Source organism: Musa acuminata, chromosome BXJ2-4 (genome assembly GCF_036884655.1).
Source record: "Musa acuminata AAA Group cultivar baxijiao chromosome BXJ2-4, Cavendish_Baxijiao_AAA, whole genome shotgun sequence".
Taxonomy (NCBI): Eukaryota; Viridiplantae; Streptophyta; class Magnoliopsida; order Zingiberales; family Musaceae; genus Musa; species Musa acuminata.
The window spans coordinates 1,867,860-1,889,359 of NC_088341.1; the positions used below are offsets into that span (position 1 = coordinate 1,867,860).

At 36.8% G+C, this 21,500-nt stretch overlaps 1 protein-coding gene across 8 annotated transcripts; it reads left to right on the forward strand.

Annotated features, from left to right (window-relative positions):
- Nucleotides 1-21,003, forward strand: LOC135609414 (LRR receptor-like serine/threonine-protein kinase FEI 1). Of its 8 annotated transcripts, none has more exons than XM_065102659.1 (15): nt 180-318; nt 1,394-1,616; nt 1,859-2,004; nt 2,083-2,218; nt 2,991-3,062; nt 3,150-3,221; nt 9,986-10,057; nt 10,645-10,716; nt 10,799-10,870; nt 11,873-11,970; nt 14,318-14,482; nt 14,587-14,919; nt 16,221-16,466; nt 18,250-18,383; nt 20,524-21,003. In XM_065102659.1, exons 3-15 carry the CDS (start codon nt 1,914-1,916, stop codon nt 20,740-20,742), a joined length of 1,782 nt encoding a protein of 593 aa, XP_064958731.1. In that variant the 5' UTR covers nt 180-318; nt 1,394-1,616; nt 1,859-1,913; the 3' UTR covers nt 20,743-21,003. The 8 variants fall into 8 exon arrangements, with proteins under 8 accessions (XP_064958737.1, XP_064958730.1, XP_064958731.1 ...); XM_065102660.1 differs by having other exon boundaries at nt 1,877-2,004; XM_065102662.1 differs by having other exon boundaries at nt 1,888-2,004.
- Nucleotides 21,004-21,500: the final 497 nt, after the last annotated feature.

Below are 21,500 nucleotides of genomic sequence, written 5' to 3' on the forward strand. Positions count from 1 at the left end.
CCCACCCTTCTATTCTACTTCAGGCTCCACTACACTCTCCCTCCTCTCCTTCCGCCGACATAGGCGATCGCCGAGAGAGCGCCGGTGTTGGCATCTCCTCCCGACGCCCCGACGCCGGCGCCTTCTTTCAATTTCCCCCGATCGCCGGTGGGGGAAGGCCAATTTGGGTTCCTTACGCTGGTCCAACCATTTTTCTGGTAGATCTCCGGGGAGCCGTCTGCCGTGCCGTTTTTCTTCTTTCTCTGCAGGTCTGTGGTAGCTCTGATGCTGTCCCGAGCTCCTCCTTCGCTGCTTCTGGTGGAATTGGATCTTCAGGAAGTAAGCTTTCCTTGGACTTCTGGTTTGCTTTGTTCCCGATGATTGTTGTCTCTGGTATTTCTAAGGATTTTATCTTGCTTCATTCGGGGATTATGGTTTTCTTGGTTCCTGATGTTTGTTGTCTGTGCTAATTTCTAAAGATTCGGTCTTGCTTCGTCGTTGGTTTGATTTTCTCGGTTCTAAAGGTGTTGTCTTGCTTTATCTTGTGAAGAAAGACTTGGGACTCCTTGTTAATGTTATGCTATTATGAAAGAAAGCTCTTTCCCACTATATAAACATCTTTCTCACCAAATATTAGAATTGAAAATGTATCTGATGCTGCTTTAGATGGACAAGGTGAGCTCAGCATCCAATTTACTCGAACAGTTACGGCAAACAATAGCAGCCAATTCTTGCTTTAACAATTACATCTGGTCATTTACGTTTGAAATCCTCAACTTTGTTGTGTAGTACCGAATTTGAATAGTGGTGTGGCAGATTTGGGCGCTATTACACTGATTACATTATATAATTTATGTTTTAAGTTTCTAAACGTTTTGTGTGCCATGTGTGAATTTCATACGTGCATGTCATCTGTTTATTGCATATTTCCCAAAGAAACGAACCTGTTGAAGAATGATAAAACCAGTATTATTTGGGAAGCATTGATATGCTGTGGAATTAATTTCCTTTAGGCATAAACCCAGTCTTGGTGCTAATCTTTTAACAATTATATGTCATTCATCTTGCAATGACTACAGGATTTATATGTCATTCATATGGAATCAGTGATCTAATTGAATGACCAATTGTCTTAGGCATGCAGTTTCACTTGACTATCCTGATTCCTGTTTCATATTCGTCTAATTATAATCCTGTTAAAGTTCTAATTAAAATCTTATGCTCTTCCCTGCACTCTCTGTTTTTGACTGAAGTTCATGACCATGCTAGGTTGAGAATCCCTATTACCACCAAATTGTCATTTCAGGCTGTTTCCTCACTCTATTGATAGATCAAATGCTTCCTTCCTGGTAGATCAAGCTTATCAATTATGTGATTCCTATCCTAAAGATGCCACATTAATCCTTACTGCTAGGCAGGATCTGGGTCCATTCAACCTTGCTTAGAGGATGTTGATGCAGTTTTGCTTGAGTTGCCTGTCAAAAACCAGTCACTATACTTGATGTCAACTTCTAGCACAAGTGTTTCACAATGTCAACATCAGAAGTGAGAAATTTACCAACCAGGCACTGGCCTAGTGGTTTATTCCATCTTCATCTTTAAGCCTTGTGGAGGTGGTGTCCAGGTACCTGACTCAGGTGATTCTTATGGTGGGGAATATCCCTTTTATTATCCTGAAAAGAATAAAAAGGTGTGGTAATTAGTTTTATTCATTTTTTCAATAATTCAATGATTTATTGAATTCTATAACATGATGCCTCAGACTTGGTGACAATGCTATTCATGCAAAAATTCTATAATCTGTCTCTTACCTGTTCTCCAAGTTTCATCAAGTTGATGAAAAGTTACTATTTTTAATGTAATTATGTGCTTGATGCAGTCGATGAGTGCTGTTTAGTTGTTTAACAGTGTCATTATGCTTGACGAGCACTTCAATGGGCCGATTTCTGATGCAATTTCAGAGGCTACTATTCATCATAATTGTGCTATTTATGACGAATATGAGCAATGCAATAAGTTCAGATGGTATGATATTGTCATTTAGACTACTAAGAGTTGCTTCTGTTATTTTATCTGAAGCTTTTAATCTGAATTTTTGCACAGGTGAAGTGCTGCTTAGCATCAAAACAGCAATTATTGGTTCAGATGGTATTTTCCTCAATTGGAGACAAGAAGATCCAGATCCTTGTAACTGGAAGGGTGTAACATGTGACACTAGTAATAAGAGAATTATTTATCTGTAAGTATATGTTGAAATTTCTCTGTGCAGTTTTTTGTGCTTCAGTGCATGTTGGAATTATGTTGCCAACTTATAGTAAGATAGGCTTTTTTTCAATCTGATTTCGCTGATTAGGATTTGAATTGGTTGAGTCTGATCCATAATCTGAGCCTTTTTTGGTGGGATCAGTCATTTTTCCCACACTTCCTAAGCCAGTCGTGTCAATATCAACTGATTTCATACCAACTCTAGTAGATTTTTATCAAATCCTTCCGGTTTGGTCAGTCAATTTTTGGTCAAGTCAGTTAATCACGAATACAATTCTATCCTGTGATACTTGACTAGTAGTTGAATCTAGCATCTCTTGTTGTGCACCTAAAACTAGTATTCCTCGAGAATTTTGTATCAAGTGAGGAGGCTTGTATATTTAATGGGGAGCTTCTAACTGCTTGGCGAAGCTCTTTGTGTAAACACCATTATATACTTTCTCAAGTATGAATGATTGTCCATCTTTTACCTCAAAGGGATAAATTTTGTCTGGCTATGTTCAAACCTGATTCATGGTGGAGTGCTTGCTGTCCAAGGGCCATGATAATACAGTTATGTTCAGAAGACATCTACAACACAGGCTCCTGTGAGTGTCTTGTTTCTTCTTGTGTATGTAGTGGAGTATGTCATAGATGGAGTTTTGGATGTTGGTCACTTGAACATATTTTGTTTCTTAGTCCTCCTTAATTTATGAATATTGAGGTTGTGTCTGCATGTAATTGGTTTAATGTGCTATTTGTTTCAGGAGACTTGCCTATCACAAGTTGATTGGTTCAATATCACCAGAAATAGGGAAGCTAAACTACTTAAAGCTGTTGTTAGTATTGTCCAAACAAAATTAATCATCTGTCATTATTGTTAAAACAATAATTATTTACTGCTGCCTTTAACGTTTTTTATGTAGAGCTCTACATGGCAACAGTTTATATGGAGTCATACCTCCAGAACTAGGAAATTGCAGAGAGTTACAATATTTGTAAGTTTTTATTTTTGTTGAATGTATCATTATATTACAGCTTAGCTTGTTACTTTCAGTCTATTATAATTAAAATATCACAGAATGCTTATTATTTTTTCTTTTGAGAAATTCCAAGTATCACTGCATTAATGTTCCTAAATAGTCCAGAATATGTACAAAATAGTAGCTGTCCTCATTGGTTGGACTAGAGAGCAATTGTAACTTTAAAGGACTGGTAGGTGATGGTTCATTATTCAATTCACAATGTGATTTTGTTACAACAATATGTCCTACTGTCACGGACGATCATTGCACACTTGCAACACTTTTATCAACGGACTGTTCATCGCTTATGCTTGCTTGTATAGTTATTTGACACTTTGTGTTGCCTAGCTTTTATGTGTTTTTGCTTGGTTTTTGTAAATCTAGATAGTTTGCAAGGTTGCACAGCATTCACTCATCATACTCGACAAAACTGGACCAAAACCTATCGCATTTTCGTATGATATGACCTGATTTCTCAAGCCTACTGTGCAATACAAAATGTCAGGCATCTCAGCCCATTGGAACCTCCCAAGTGGCACAGGGTTGAATGGGGCTTTGGGCTAGTGTTGGGCCTTGTTTGAATACACAAATTTGTATGCAAAGTGTGTGTAGGCTTGCCTAGCACCCTGACACCCTGTTGAGCCATTGTTATGGACTTGTAGCTATCTTTTTCCCTTCCAAACTTCTTGATTTTTTCTTGCATTCCAGTTATTTGTTGAATTGCTTGAGTGCTGTGCTTTTGAGAGAGATGTTGGGACTCGCTCGTCTTTGAAACTAACCAACCTTTTCTTATTTTACAAGTCTTTTAGGTCCCGTGCTAGATTAGACTTAGGCTGACCCTTTATGGACGAATAGCGTAAGGGTGCCTTATGGCTTAGGCAATTTAAGTTAAGTTCATGACATTTAGTATCAGAGTGGGCAAGTGACTTAAGCAAACAGTGAAAGTTCACACACTTGCCATTAGTGAATCACCGTGGTGAATCGAGTAAGACTACTCAAAGGGGGTAGCTATCATAAGCGACTACAAGTGCAAACTCGCTCTCAAGCTATTGAAGCCGCTCAAGAGGAGCGTGATAGCTAGAATGACGAGTAAGAAGTTGGTAATTTTCCGCAAGCGTAGGAAGTGCGATCCAGAATATCAACTATGGGAAAGTAAAAGAACCATATGGAGAGGCTTGCAATAGTGGAAAACTCTCTCTATGTCCTTGAAGGAACTCGACCATAGCTAATAACGACTCCTTGGGGTAGAGAGGCAGAATCTCAGATCGACATGATGGAGTCCCGAGTCGTGGCTGATCTCACCACAAGAATTACGGTGCTAACAATAGCTCTTCATGCGGGAGGGGGCAACACCAGCATCGCTTCGCCACAAAATCTGAAGGTACCCGAGTTGGCTACAAGGGCACAAAGGAACTTGAAAATTTTCTATTCGACATGGAGTAATACTTTTGGGCAATGAGGTCTGATTTTGAAGAGACTAGAGTGTCAAATGCGATCATGTATTTGAATGAGGGCTTGAAACTTTGGTAGCACATCCAATGGCAAGAGATCCAACAAGGTTGATGTCGGGTGGATACATGAGAAGAGAAAGAACTAATAAAAGGGGTCGAGTTCGAAAGACAAAGTCCTAATATCCAACTAATGCTTCTTGTGCGAAGGGTCACACATGGTGAGAGTGCCCTCGAAAGCAGGTACTCAACGCGCTAACAACATCAATCCATCCCTTAAAATTTGATAAGGGCAAGGCTGTTGCCCTTAGTTCGAGCAGCTCAAAATAAAGTAGCAAAAATAATATAGTAACGATGAAGAAGAGTTGCAGGGACTTGATAAGACCGATGCGTTTGTTGAATGCAGTGCGGGATCAAGTGGGGAGCAAGTTAAGGTAAAGCAACACAAAGTAGAGAGCTGTAAGATGTATATGGACATCAAGCTCAATGGTTGAACAATGCGTGCGATGGTGGGACATCAAACTCAATGGTCGAATAACCTGTGTGATGGTGGACACGACGGGCACTACCCCTAACTTCATAGTCGATCATGAAGCAAGGTGACCAAAGTTGAATCTAGATAAAAGCCCAAGTTGAATGAAGATTATGAACTTGGAGGCCAAACAAATATCTTAGTTGGCAAAGGGAACCCTATTAAAATTAGAACGTGGAGCGAAAGCACTAACATGGTGGTGGTGCCATTGGACAACTTCGTGATTCTCAGGATAGAGTTCATGCACTCGGCCAAGATGGTGCTAATGCCGTTCCTAAACTCTCTGTGTTTGATAGGCGGTAATGACCTCCGTGTGGTTCTAGTTTCTTAAGAAGGAGCCAAGGATTTGTAACAACTTTTGACGCTACAACTAAATAAAGAGGTACATAAAGGTGAACTAACTTTTATGGCTATAGTGAAGGGAGTCACTTGAATTGGAGATCGCTCAAGAGAATGCTATGGCGGTGAACGTTTTAAAGGAGTTCACAAATGCTATGCCACCCAAGTTGCCGATGACTCTGCCTCCACGTAGAGGCGTGGACTATTGCATTGAGCCTGGAGTAAATCCTCCAATTTGACCTTTATACTGCATATCCCTATCTAAGGTAGAGCTCAAGATGTAGCGGGATGAGTTGCTAAGCAGGGTCTTATCTACGGTTTCAAAGCATCTTTAGGAGGTCCAATTCTCTTCTAGAAGAAATAAGATGGGGTCTCTAATTATGTGTCGACTATCGAGCCCTCAACAACGTGACGTCGAAGAACAAGTATCTATTCCACTAATTGCAGACTTATTCAAACAATTGGGCAAGACTAGGTACTACTTAAAACTCGACCTTTGATCGAGTTATTGGTAGGTACGACGAAGCGGAGACTACTTGTGTGACTAGGTATTGAGTGTTCGAGTTCTTGGTGATGCCTTTTTACTTAACAGATGCTTTGACCACGTTTTGCATGTTAATGAACCAACTGTTCAGGGAAGATCTGGACAAGTTCATGTTCATCTATATAGACGTTATTGTCATCTATAATTGAACTCTGGAGGAGCATGTCAAGCACTTTCAAACAATATTCAAGATTTTCTAGGAGAATATTTTGTTCGTGAAAGGGGAGAAGTGCTACTTTTTATAGACGAAAATTCTAATCTTCGGGCATCGAGCCAGTAGAGGGTTGATTCGGATGGATAAGTCCAAGGTGGAAGCTATTATGGAATAATGAACACCAAAGAGAGTGAATTGAGACCGTTCCTTGGTTTTGTCAACTATTATCAACGTTTCATCTCAGGGTACTCGAAGCACGTAGCTCCATGGATGAAGTTGCTGAAGGAGTAGCCTTGGTGATGGTCAGAAAAGTGTGAAGCAACATTTCAAGACCTAAAGGCTGCTATGTTAGAGGAACCAGTGCTCATATTACCATACTATGGGAAGTCTTTCGAAGTTCACACGGATGCTTTGAACTTTTCTCTCGGAGGAGTTTTTATGCAAGACGGTCACTTAATGGCTTATGAGGGTGCATTTAGGAACATGTTTGAAATGTGCATTGAAGGCCTAATGCACTTTTTAAATGTGAATTGATATTTGGTATTTTTTTTTTCAAATCACATTTGATCTGAATCCTACATTACAAATGCTCAAATGCTGATGCTACCTTATGGTAGCTTTAGCATTTCAGCATTTGCGGGATGCTAATGAAAATTTTCAAATTTCCTAAAGTATCATATGACATTCTCTAAAATCATAAGATTGTCACTGCATAATAAAAACCCTAACTCTCGTTTCCTTTCCCCTTCTCTCGATTTCTATCGTCGTCGACTCCTCTCATAAGTCCGTCATGCCATTCATTGTTAGATGCTTGGTCCGTTGGGTCGCCTGCTTCGTCGCATTGCGTACTTTGCTGATTCGCTTGCTTTGTTGCGCGACTAATCTTAAGAACAGTACCAACTCTATTCATTTATATCTTCAAAGGTTATTTTACATTCATTTATATGATTATATATTTTTATTTATTATATATCTAGACCATACAATTTTTTTTTGTAAGATTACATATATTTATTTTATTTATTTTCTTATCAATTTAAATGAAAAATATGTATTCACTTTAAATAAATATTAAAAATATTAGATGGGTAATTTTATCAGAGTATTCAATGGATTTTTGAAATTTAATTTTACTAAATAATATGTACGTCAATGCACATTTAAAATGTAATTTTTATCAATTGTTTACCAAACGCTCAAAGCGTTCCATAACTACACAGAAACCTCTCTCTCCAAATACACATTAAAAATACTAATGTGTACCTAAATACATCCTGAGAGCCGCAAGTTGAATGAGATCACATGACAATATCTCATGCACGGGGAGATGTCAGAAGTGGTGCAGTGCTACACTATGTACAAGTGTGGAGGTACTACATTCTCGGAATGCGATTTGTGCTAAGGATGAGCAATATCACACTGAGTTACTTTTAGACTCAGAAGTTCTCCTTAAAGTAAGCACAATGACAAGACTTCCTAGTTGAATTTTATATGGTAATGGAGTACAAGTTTGGACGAGCAAACGTTGTGATCAATGCCTTAAGTAAAAAGGTCAAGTGGGTGAATGTAGTGCAACTAGAAGGTGGAGGCTAAGCGAGTCAATCTAACTTTCTTTCCAGGATATTGTAAAGTGATCCCCAAGTAGTAAACTTGATGGGAAGTGGTGAGTTGAAGCAGATCGAGCCAGCATCTTATGAAAAGTGAGTTGAAGCCATGCTAACGAATCACAAAACAAAACTACCCAACGGAGTGGAGCAGATCGAGTACTTGGTGAAGTGGCGAAAGTTGCCTAGAATAAAAGTTAGTTGGGAGCTAGAAGGTGGCCTGCGACATGAAGAAACAATTATCAAAGCCTACTAGCAAGCGTCGACGAGGGTATTAACAAATTAAGTGGGGGAAGGAATGTCACGGACGATCATTGTGCACCTGCAACACCTTTGTCAATGGACCTTTCGTTGCTTAGACTTGCTTGTACAGTTGTTTGGCACTGTGTTTTGCCTAGTTTTTGCTTTTTTTTTTTGTGCTTTTGCTTGTATAGTTGTTTGGCAATTTGCAAGGCTGCATAATGATCGCTTGCCGAACTACGCAAAATTGGACAAAAATTGCCCGTTTTCACTTCCTGCGACCTGATTTCTCAAGCCTACGGTGCGGCGCAAAACATCAGCCATCTCAACCCCTTGGAATCCTAGGTGACACAGGGCTGAATGGGGCTTTTGGGTAGTGTTGGGCCTTGTTTGGATACACAAGCTTGTACACAAAGTGTGCATAGGCTGCCTAACACCCCAACACTCGGTTGAGTGGTCATTGTGGACTTGAAGCCGTCTTTTTTCCTTCTAAGTCTTCGTTTTATGCTTGCATTTGAACTGTTTGCTGAATTGCTTGAGTTTTATTCTTTTGAGTGAGATGTCTAGACTTGCCACCCCCGTCTTTAAAACTAACTAAACTTTTCTTGTTTTATAGGTCCTTTGGGACTTGTGCGGGGTTGCACTTAGGCTAATCCTTTGTGGACGTTACACTTAGTCTGACCCTTTGTGGATGGATAACACAAGAGTGTCTCACGACTTAAGCAATTACAACTAAGTTCGTGACAATATGGTCGAGACAAGTGGCATAATGTGAGTCCTTTATTGGCCGATACTTGTTTTGAAGAGGTGCACTTGTGTTATTAATGAAGCCTTGGTGTACAACATGTTAAATGCTAAAACTAAACAAACAGAGCAGATTGTGAGGGAAGCTACCTCGACCCAACATTGAAATGATTATTTTAGTTCTAACATTTAGTTAATTTTTTATTGATCCATAATATAATTATGCTTATTGTAGTCGGAGTACAACATCAACAACAATAAATAGTGTCCTAGTTACTTGGGATAGGTTACATCGATATTTTTCTACCACTGAGCTTTTTGCACAGCAATATGCTTAGTTATATTAAGTACAGTTAAATTTTTATTTAGAGTTTCTAGTAAAATCTTCTTAAGTCTCTCTATCCCTCTTCACACTAGCAATACTAGTTCGCTCATCTTATCTAACTTCAATATCTATAGGTCTCCTTAAAATATATCGATACCATTTTCAATAATTCTTCCTCATGTTATTCTCTATTGGAGCTATTCTCACATAGAAATAATTTTTTAATCTATCATAGTAACTTCACACATCGATCTCAACATTTTGATTTCAATAATATAAACTTTTTTTACATAATTTTTTTAAAACTGTACAATACTTAGATCAAGTATCGCTGACCTAAGAACTATTTTATAAAATTTTTCTTGTAATCTTAAAGGCACCCAAAAATCATACAAAACTTTTAATGTCCATCACTTTTAGCAACCCAGTTTTAGTTCTGTAATTAATGTCGTCATCAATTTCTCCTCCACAATGAATAATGTAATAGCTTGGATGAGTTTGGTAATAATTTATTGCAATGATGTGTCCAATTCTAGGATTCAGTTGACTTACACTATCATTATGACCATGTTTATGAATTCTTGTATGCTTTTGTTATTTTAGAGCATTTGTTTACAAATGTACTTTGTTATTTTAGAGCATTTTTAAAGATTTCAATGGTGGTAAAAGATTTATGTAGTCGACCCCAAATAGTTGGGACTTATGCCTTTGTTGTTGTTGTTTACAAATGTACTCGTGTATGATCTTACAATATGAGATATATCGTCAACTTGGTAATGTTCTCTCTGACTATCAACTGGTTTGCAGATATTTGCACGGTAACTACTTGAGTGGATTTGTTCCTTCAGAGTTAGGCAATCTTTTAATGTTGCATATATTGTAAGTTTGCATTCTTGTTGTTCCATTTGTAGTTACATATATTGGCAACTATTTAACAGGATGATGTGAGCTTCACAGATTGTATAGCTTAATGTCTTATTTGATTGTAATAAACAAATTTCAACATACCTCTTCTGAATTATGCAATATGTTTATGACATGTAAGAATTACATAATTGTATATCAAGGCAATGTGGGTAGTTACTGATATGGACTACATCATGGAAAATGTGCGTTCTCTATGCATGTGCCAGTGATGTACCAGTTATTTATAATCTTGTCATGGCATCAAGCTGCTTTAAACAAAAAATAAGTATGTTTCTCATCAATCAATTTAATGTCCTTGGCTATTGTTGGCATATCTTGAACTTGCTATACATCTTTATATTTGTTATTAGTCCTGAATGCAGAATGTCATGTCTAGCTTGTTCTTCTGATTCTAAAAGCAATTTGACTATGGAATGCTCTTCTATCATCTCCTATTTTATGGATATCAAGAGATTCAGCATTTCTTTTTGTAGAGACTGGTGCATTACTATGACAATTGTGCTTTCTCGTTTTACATTTATTCCTCTGTATTCTGTTAGGGACATCTCTAGCAACACTTTGAGTGGAATTATTCCTCAATCTCTTGACAAACTTACAAAATTATCAACATTGTAAGTGATTCTCTATGTCCAACAATAAATATGTAAACAAGTTTATTGATCATTGAAAACTAATTCTTGCAATCTTTTGAAGCAATGTGTCTATGAACTTCCTGACTGGAAGAATACCATCTGACGGTGCATTCTTCAAGTTTAACGAAACCTCGTAAGTAATTACATCATCACTTTTAATGCATGTCATTGGAACCAATGTTAAGACCAAAATTTTAGTTTAGATCAGTTTTTGCTCCCTTTTTTGAGAAAAAAAATCATTATTTTTAAATGGTAAGTTGCAATTGATGCAGTAATTAAGTATTTTTATGGTTAAATTATCATTCAAACCAAGGTTCGCCATACCATACCGTACCGGCGTTTCGACTCGGGCTCGGTACGGTATGGTACCGGTGTACCGGGCGGTACATCAGGGCATACTGAGCGGTACACCCTGGTGTACCGAATAATTTTATACTTTTTTTATACTGTAGCACTGTAGCGGTACCGGGCGGTCCGCGTACCGATAACCTGTCGAATCGGTACGTACCGCCCGGTACGGGCGGTACACTTCGGTATGACAGACCTTGATTCAAACTAAAATTTTCAAGTTTTTGTTTAGACCAAGTTGTAAGTTAACTACATCCTCACTTTTAATGCATGCCACTATAATCAATGTCTAAGACCAAAATTTTACTTTAGACCAGTTTTTGCTACTTTTTTTGAGAAAAATTTCATTATTTTTAAATGTTAAGTTGCAATTGGTGCAGTAATTAAGCTATTTTTATGGTTAAGTTATCATTCAAATTATTTGTGTTTGGTTTCAGCATAGTTGGTGAAAGGTCCCATGTAAATGCTTAAGCATGTTGTTTTCTTGGGTATTACTGATAATACCATAGTGGCCAAACCACTTTCTGGTATGCAATACACTATATCGTGTTGGAGCATATTGGAACTTCCAACTTTTGATCTATGTTTTTACAGTGATAGATCACAACAATGCTGTTAGACTGTCCTGGCCTGCAGGCTGATCAGTACAGGGTCTGTACCTGAGATTTAGTTCCTTGTACCCATGTATAGAATTGGAAAGGGAGCCATATATGGATTAAATCCAAAGAAAATTCCTGGGCACTCATGCAAATCATACTAAACCTCTGATACAAGCCGCATTCTGCAGTTTTGTTGGTAACCGTGGATTATGCGGGAAGCAAATTGATGTTGTCTGCAAGGATGAGATTCCATCACCTTCAGGAGATTCTCAACCAATTTATGCAGGTTTTGTGCAGTCTTTTCGATACATATCATCTTATGTTGTATCACCGTGTCTGTTAAGAAATGTGTTAGTCCTGTCTTCATAGTTATGCAAAGCTATTCAATAGTTAAACTTTTATTTTTTTGTATTCTATGAAGAAAAAAATCTTTTAGTCTGTATTGTTGAGATCTTCTTGTTCAGAGTATGTAATTTGTAGAGCCAGAGGCCCAGAATAGTCTTGAACAATGTTTCTGAGATCACCTGATCTCAAGCTTTCAATATTATCCTTGGATCCAAATCAGGTAGGACTGTACCATGAGGTCTAAATTTTGATGTTATAATCTCTAACATGAAAAACTTATAGATACCAATTAGGATCATTGGTGTGAGGAAAGGCAATCTAAGAAAACTTTATTTGAGTTAATAAATAGAGATTTGTTGGCTTTTGGTTTGACTATCGATATTGGTGTCAGGAGAGCTCAGAGCTCAATGACAGGAAAGGACTGATGTAACCAACCTCAAATGGTTGGAAACTTTCATCTTCTTTCTGTTGTTGGATGTGTAAAATATCCAGCTTGAACTGGTATTTACAATCTCCAATTGAGTTGTATTGCATCTTTCAATTATCTGTATCAGGAGAATGAAACGCAGTCACAAATAAGCTATTTAACATCAACAAACTCCTTCGAATTTTCAATTCCACATCACCTGGATTCTCTTGTAAACTGTGTCCTCACAGTGACATGTTGGCATGTTGGTGAATATTGGACAGTATTGTGTTCTTGAACAATGGTTTCATACTCATCACACTCTTCTTCCAAGCATCAATGATGTCCTGACACTTTAATCTCCATTGTTACCTGGGTTGTGTTCTCACATGTCAGCATGTTGGGCACTTCAATAATCTTGATAGTTTCAAGATTATGCCAATTGAACTCTTTAAGTCAAACTCATAAATAAGATTATATTTTGACATCTTGAAGATCTTTTTTTCTTTCTTGATGATATATGTATTAAGAACTTTTGATGGATATCACAAATCTCGAAATGTTGTTGCTATGAAGTAAATGCCTTATTCCTTCAATGTTGTAGTGCATGCATAAACAAACTAGCACTTCAATTTTATGTTTCAGGTTCACATATGAACTTTTTCCAAATCTTGCATCTATAGTCAATTTACAAAAATATATGGCTCAACTTACACAAACACACAAAAAAAGGAAATTGCAGAATGTTAGTGACTTAGTGTTATGAATTAAATATTCTTTTTACCATTATGAATTAATTAGCTGAAAGTGACAGATGAGACAATTTGGCAATTAGCTTGTGAAAAACATGTAATCTTTCACTACTTCCACTGTGAAATGATTAATGTTTTAAGTTATATTCCCACTTGGAGAGTTGGATGCTCCAGTATGCATCTGAATCCAACAATTGCACCTATGTCTGGGAAACATTATTTCCTTCTAAGGAAATTGAGAAATCGAGCCTAGTGGTAACATGGTGGCTCTTACAATTCGGGAATGTTTTTCTGGCTTTTTGCTGAAATAATGATGTTTGTAGTCCTTTACAAATGAAGTAATTAAGTTATAACTGTTTTATATTCTTATTATAACTTGCTATTCATCTACTGTTCAATTGATTTGCCTTTCTACTTTTCATTACTTCCAGATATTTCAAATTTTTGAAGAAAGAAAGACTTAAGATCTGTGAGCCTATTTAATGAAGTCCCACGTTAATCTTAAATATCATCTGGGTCATAACAACATCCGCTGTAGGCTGCTGCATTGATATTTTGCATCTGGACAACTTTGTATAGATTTACTACTTACTACTAACTTTTCATTCCTTTATTAATTTGGAGAATGTGTTTTTTGTATAAAGACATATATCTACATTGAGTGCTTTCTTATTTAGGATAGAATCTTATTAACATATTTTCATTTTGGAATGTTAAATTTAAAATTTAACACCATCAAGGGTGGTCTCAATCTCAAATGAAACAGGGAGTTGCATTAGGCCGCGGATAACTAGCATGAAATTGTGTCAAATTGTGTGAGAATGGATCTCGATCATTTTCATTATCAACAAAAGGATCCATGTAGCCATAGCTGAGTGGTTGGACATTGTGGATTGCTGTTGTTTGTTGTTGAACATTTAGATTTAGAATTTCCAACTGTCCTCCTGTTATAAAATACTGTTGCACTCAGGGCTTCACTCTAGAGTCTGTTTGCTTATGCAATGTTTCCAAGATGAACTCTGACCCTAGAGAATGTTGGAAGTATGAACACAGTAATTTTTATTGACTTCTTTTGTTTCATTGCTTCATACTCCTATTGTCTTTTATGAGATGGTAACATATTTGTGCAGGTCCAGTAAAACAGCCAGCAAAGAATTCGACTAAGCTTGTTACAAGTGCAGTAGTAACAGTGGGAGCTTTGTTGTTAGTGGCACTAATGTGTTTCTGGGGCTGTTTCCTTTATAAGAAATTTGGTAAAAGTGATGTCAGTGGTCCAGCAATGGATATCAGTGGAGGTACCAAAATTTGTTGAGTTGTTGCTATGAGCATTTTGACATATATTATTTTTGTTGATTCTGGTGTTCGGTGTGGGAGATTCTGATACAGTATTCTATCTCAGGTGCATCCATAGTAATGTTTCATGGGGACTTGCCCTACTCAACGAAAGATATTCTCCGAAAGCTGGAGACCTTAAATGAGGAAAACATCATTGGTTCTGGGGGCTTTGGAACTGTGTACAAGCTTTCCATGGATGATGGCAATATTTTTGCATTGAAAAGAATAATGAAGACAAATGAAGTCCTGGACCGATTTTTTGATACAGAACTAGAGATCTTAGGGAGCATTAAACATCGTTATTTAGTCAATCTCCGAGGATACTGCAATTCCCCTTTATCTAAGTTGTTAATCTATGATTTTTTACCTGGTGGAAGCTTGGATGACTTTTTACATGGTAAGTTCTACATGCATTATTATACTGAACTTAGTTTACATTTTTAAGTATTATGCTTTCTAGATTTATTAGGCATTATTGTGGAAGAAATTTTGTATAATCTTGTTGACCATGCCACTTCTTTGCATGTTGTTTAGCATCTAGAGTTTAGTTGTTTTTGTCATTGTTCCTTCGACATTGAAACATGGTTTGTGCATCCCAACTTTGGTACCATAATCTTATAGGATTGGCACATGCCAATTGGTACATATGATATACATTGTTATACCAATATAAACAGTAAACTGAAATTTTGTTAATCTTTCAACACCAGCTGACATGGTCATACACTAGTTTACTAGTACGGTACGTGTTGTTGACCTGGGTATTTGAAACCATGTGCATCATTATTTAATAAATGACTATGCTGATTCTAGATTTGTTCTAAACCTATTTGTTTTTATGCCATGGATTCAAATATCATGGTGTATTGATTGTACCATACCGGCTCAACCATTTCCAATATGCAATATATCATACTGTTCTAAGGTATATATCACAATATTCTGAACTGCACCACATGCTGTACAGCTCAGTATCAAGATATATATCCTTATTATGAATGGAAAGCTGTTGCCTTGGTGGATAAGTTTGTCTTTCATTGTTTCTTTGGGAAAAGTTCATTTGTTCCTTTCCAAAACATACTGATAATAATTGTTTTGAACAAAGATTTTCTACAGGTAGGATTGAACCTTTTTAGAACAAACATGAACGTGGAACTTTACTGAGTACCTTATCAAATCATCATCTAGAAGTGACAGTTTTCATCACCCAGATGATTTGCAACTTGAAAGGTACTAAATTAAAAATTAATGAGTGATGTTACTGTCAACAGAGTCAGCTGTGGAAAAGGGTCCATACAGCCAACCCAAAGTTGTGGACAGTGACTCCTCATTGTTATCACCATCAGCTTTCTTAGCAGTTTCTACCAATTATTTTTATTACAAAAGTATCATTGTTATTACCAATTTACCATGTTTATATACAAAATATCTGTGGATTTTATTTTTCTTGCAAGTATATGGTTCTTTCAGTTTCATCATTATCATCTGCTGAATGCATTTTTATGCCATGTTATTGGTATATATTGTTGTTGAATTCATACATGTTGCTGGATGCTCCTATGTTTATCTGGATCAATATTATAGGTTATTATTGTATAATTTTTAGGCATTCCTTCTGCATGATAAGATGCTCCTGGTTGTTCATTCATCATATTATGGAAATAAATCATGTGACGTTTATAATTGTCACTTGAGCAGAAAGATCAGAACAACTGGACTGGGATGCACGCCTTAATATAATCGTGGGGGCTGCAAAAGGTCTTTCATATTTGCATCATGATTGTTCACCTCGAATAATACATCGTGACATCAAGTCAAGCAACATATTGCTTGATGGTAACTTGGAATCTCGGGTATCTGATTTTGGGCTTGCAAAACTATTGGAGGATGAAGAGTCACATATAACCACAATAGTTGCTGGAACCTTTGGTTATCTTGCTCCAGGTACTTCATTCAGTATGCATCACATAAATTTGCTTTCATGATGATGAATTTTATATCATCGTGCCAACTCCTCTTCAGGCCTCTAAGATCTTGCTGCTTGAACATGCACAGATCTTTCTTTTGTAGTGTAAACCATACTGGATATTGCTCAGTGGTTGTCTGCAACTTATCACCAACATTTCTTCATGTTTCTTTAGATATGGGTTCATTTGTGCAGTAGGCATAGAAACCCATAAAGGTTTTTGTCATTTTAAAATAATGCTAAACTATCTTGGGAATTTGTTTCTTTTTATATTTTAAGGAACTCTTATTCCAGTAACTACTTAGCTAGCTTCTGTAACCATACATTCATTATTTGTTCCTTCCAACAAGGCTTTCATCTTAATCTTATCCAACCAATGCATGTAAATAATCCATGATGAGTGTTTCAATTTTTGAGAGCTTATGAACACAATTGTATGTCTTCATGCTATCCAGAATTTTGCTTCTTTTCCCACAGCTGTTTACATTTGCCATACACGTACAATATGTACTTTTCTCTATGTAATACATATTTCTTTTTTTAATTATTATAATAATATACTACTTAATTATGCATCCATTTATTACTGGTGGTGAAATAATGTGTGGCTGATAGTTTGTGGGAGATGGATGTAGGAGAAAATACTGTGAAAGAGGAGAGAAGAGATATTTAATTGAAGAGAGTAAGGAAATCCTAAGTTTCATCGGCTGCACAGAGGAGTCATATTTTTATGAGTAATCCATCTTTATATAGTATATCAAGACCGAACCCACTATTACTAGCTGAAGGCCCATAGATCTTTTGCTTGCAGAATGAGTCTTAAACAAGAAGAAATTAAAATAAATAATCTTGTTAACATGTTTTGTGTGATGACTTTCCTGATAAACACAAGCTTTTTGGCTGTATTCCTGTTTAATTGTTGTTGTGACTGAAAAACAGCCTAAATATGACTATTTTAGTGATATACAGCTTTCCTTTGATCCTTTCCACATCTGAACAAGAGTTTCATCAAACCTACCCTAAGGTCTTTGGCTGGTTTCCTTGATGGCACTCATAAATAGGAAACTAGTCGAAGAGGATGCTTAAAAGCTTTAAGTTTTGTTTCTATTTCTCACAGTCAACTAAGAAAATTTTCTAACCAGGATCTTTCCAAAAGATGCAACATTTCTAAGTTCTTATCGACTGTCAGCAATACAATTAAGATATCAGCGGTTAGAAACTTCTCAATTGGGCTCTAACCCAACTAAGACAAGATACCAACTATGAACCTAAAACTCAAGTACAGCTCATTACAAAAATAGATTGACTCATTCAGGCCTAATAACATGATTAGACTCAAAACAAACAATTTAAACCTACAACTGGAAATAAGCCTTGTTCAACTCTAACTAGGTTTTTTTGCTTACCTATCTAAATCAAAGAATTCGAATTTTTTAACTTGCAAGCCCTAAAGAATCGGGGTTTTCAAAGTTTAAACAAAAATATGTATTTTTTATTTAAACCAGACTGCCTGAAATGGATCAGGTTTGCATACTGGTTCTCGTCTGGACCAATAAGTACGGATGGGGCAAAATTGAGTTCCATGTGTGTACTCAACATGTCTATGTTATGGTGTAAGATTAATGGCAGTTCCTTCTCTTTTTGGTCACCTATATGCATCCAAGCTTTTCTTATAGTGTTTTTGTTTTCTTAAACAGATATGGCGATTAACAAATTGCAGCATTTTTGCTAGCAATTGAATTTTGATTATCTTATTTGCAGAATATATGCAGAGTGGTCGAGCTACAGAAAAAACTGATGTGTACAGCTTTGGTGTCCTGGTGCTTGAAGTTTTGAGTGGAAAACGACCAACTGATTCATCATTTATAGAGAAAGGTTTAAATATAGTTGGATGGGTATGGTTCTGTCATCAGTCATAATTAAAATTCTTTTAGTTATGATCCATATGCCCTGGCTATAAAGTCACAGGTTTTGGTCTGCTTGAATTGCCCGCTTGCTTAATCTTTCTTGATTTCAGAATTATATTTTCTTCAATAGATATTTTTGAAAAATGAACTTGTATTCCAGATTGATCATTTTCTACTGGAATTGATTGCAGGAAAATGTATGTGATGCTGTTTATTGATTATTGTGCATGCATCAGGTGTTATTATGATCTTGTTCTGTTACTTTTGGGTGGCTGTTTCAATTGCTGATTTTCTTAATGCAATACCCAGATTTCAGATTAAGGAGATTGCTGTTTCAATCTCCTCTCTCTTCTCTCTCTCTCTCTCTCTCTGTGTGTGCCATTACCCCTGCATCCACCTCCTCTTTCAGTGCATGTTGCCTCTTGGTATGTGTCCTCCATCTCCTCTTCCTCTGCCGCCTCTTCTCTCTCTGGTTTAGAGATACACCTAACATCAATCCATATCAATACTGTAGCGGTCCCGCTATCAACTGGACTGAGTTTTGAAATCTTGGTTCAACCTACTACGTAATCTGGACATTTTCTGCATAATTTGTCTCAAACAATACATGTTTCTAAGTTCATAATCTCTTAAATGTTATGCTATTAATGTAAGGTAATTACCTTCTTTGGATAAAATATAGCCAAGTTTTTAGAACAATTTTCCAGGTCAAAAATACAACTTGTTTTAATGCTTCTTGGCGGCCTTTTGCTATCTCATGGATGCATGTCCATTCTGGGTATTGCATGGAGATAATTGTGTTTCTGCAGTGGCTTTGTTGAACTGGAACTTGTCCTCAGATTGGAGTTATTTCTTTGCCATCCCAGTTAAGCCTTTTGATTGATGGCCAAAGATAAACTAGCTGCACATGAACAGACAAACCCCTGCATTTGTTCAGCACAGCCAAACAGGGGGCCTCTTTCTGCTTCGCTTGTGTGGCTGTTTATTCTCAGCTTGTGTTTGGTAGGAGCTTTAAAGCCATTGTTTAGGCTTTGGCTTGGACTGAGTTCTAGCAGCTTGAGTCCAGCTCGCCCACAGAGAAGGAGAAATGATTCTGCCCTTGGCAAGATATAGGATCAGGATTGCAGATCACAAATCCACTGCTTTTTTTTTTTCCTTTCTTCAATTCCCTCCACAACCAAAGGTGAGATCACAAATCCACTTTTTTTTTTTTTTTTCATTCCCTCCATCACAACTGAAGGTTAAGGTTTTGGGGAAATAGGTAATGTGCTCAGATCATAATAGATAAGAGAGGGAGGAGGAGGAGGAGGAGAAAACAGAAAAGCAGAAAAACCCCAATGAATCAGTGAGCCAAGCCTGAGTGAATCAAGCCTTGGCTCATTAAGTCATCAAATGGAACTGGGCTGTTCAAGATTGGTTGGTTTGCTTTGGGAAAAAGCTGAGTTTGAGCTGAGCATTGGATCAAGCATGAGCTATTCATGAGTCTAGGATTTCTTGAAACATTAGAGACCTAGTGAGGGCTAGTTGTCATATCTACAAAAACCTAATTAATTTGGTCTAGGATTTCTTACTGCATATAGTTGGTTTAATTAATGCCATAATGACTTTCTACATGATTTCTTGTTGTTGCAACTAAAAATTCGTTAATTAGTTTCCTGTACAAATCTTAAAGAGCATGTGAGTTATTGTCATATTTGTATAAAACATAATCAGGTTTTACTGTGATTTCTTATGGCAAATAGTTGAATTAATTAATTCCATTACAATTTTTTACATGATTTCTTGTCGTGCAACCAAAAAATTCATTAACTAGTTTCCTGTAAAAATTTTAGAGAGCATGCGAGTTAAAGAAACTCATGAATCTTTCTTCTACTGCAGTAGTCACAAGTTATACTTCACGAAAAAAATGATTTTACTATCTTTGATCCATGCACAGGCATAATGTGGGTTGGAAGTAGTGAAACTTGTGTCTTATTTGTAAACCTATGTTAGGAAAATAAACATCAAATGGGTTTCATCAGTTTTATTGCCAATTCCCGGGTAGGAAATTGTCTTGAACATCATCAGTTTTATTGTCAATTCTCGGATAGGAAATGGCTTGAACATCATTCTCGTTTTCCTGTTCCAGCTGAATTTCCTGATGGTGGAGAACCGTCAAAGAGAAATCATTGACCCCTTGTGTGAGGGGGTGCAGATTGGAAGCCTAGATGCTTTACTTTCAGTTGCTATCCAATGTGTGACATCGTCTCCTGAGGATAGGCCCACGATGCATAGAGTGGTGAAACTGTTGGAGTCGGAGGTGATGACACCATGCCCAAGTGATTTCTACGACTCGAACTCTGATTGAGCTGCATTGTCTGTGCTGTTCATTAACTCGTGTTCATGTGAAAATCAATCTGACACGTCAGAGGCACTTCAGTCATTAATGCATTTTCATAACATGTTCATTCTTTTGTGGTGTATGTAAAATGATTGTCCATCCCTTTTTTCTCTTTTTCAGCAATGATTCCTGTTCTTGTCAGAAAAGGATTCGTCGGCAAACATCTGTATCTTAATAATTCAGGTGGAACATATGTGTAATAGGAAATATGACTAGTTCATTTGTGAATGCAGTTTGTCACCGTGGTTTGTCACCAATGGTAGATTTAACCTTGTAAAGGTGTAAGCTACACATACTATTATCATCAAGTAGTCTCTAATCTCTCTTGTTATCATGCAATGTGTACAAGGGATGAAGAGAGATTTTACTTCATAAAGATTTAGTGAGTATATTATTATTATTATTATTATTATTTTTGAATATATTTCTGGGCTTGGGATGAACAGTGGCAGTGAAGAATGGTTGAGCAGTGTACAGTAGTGACCTTCTATCAGCAGCATTGTTTTCTTGCTTCTTTCTGGTTGATGTGGTTTTCCATGATATTATGCTGTTGTCACAAATGTAAGAGAGATTCCATCTCTAGCAATGAATGGAAATGTTGATGATTGCATTTTACAAGATGTGTAGACCAGGAATTATATTATGCTGATTTAGACAAATCATTCCTTGTGTGCTTGCTTTAGAGGTCATGATGCTTATGAATTCCCATTCAAAACCTATCGACT

Excerpts from the sequence above, each read along its gene's own strand:
- LOC135609414 (XM_065102665.1), top strand. Across the intron at positions 3,063-3,149 it reads CTAAACTACTTAAAGCTGTT|AGCTCTACATGGCAACAGTT; the intron begins GTTAGTATTGTC and ends TTTTTTATGTAG. Across the intron at positions 11,971-14,317 it reads TTCTCAACCAATTTATGCAG|GTCCAGTAAAACAGCCAGCA; the intron begins GTTTTGTGCAGT and ends ATATTTGTGCAG.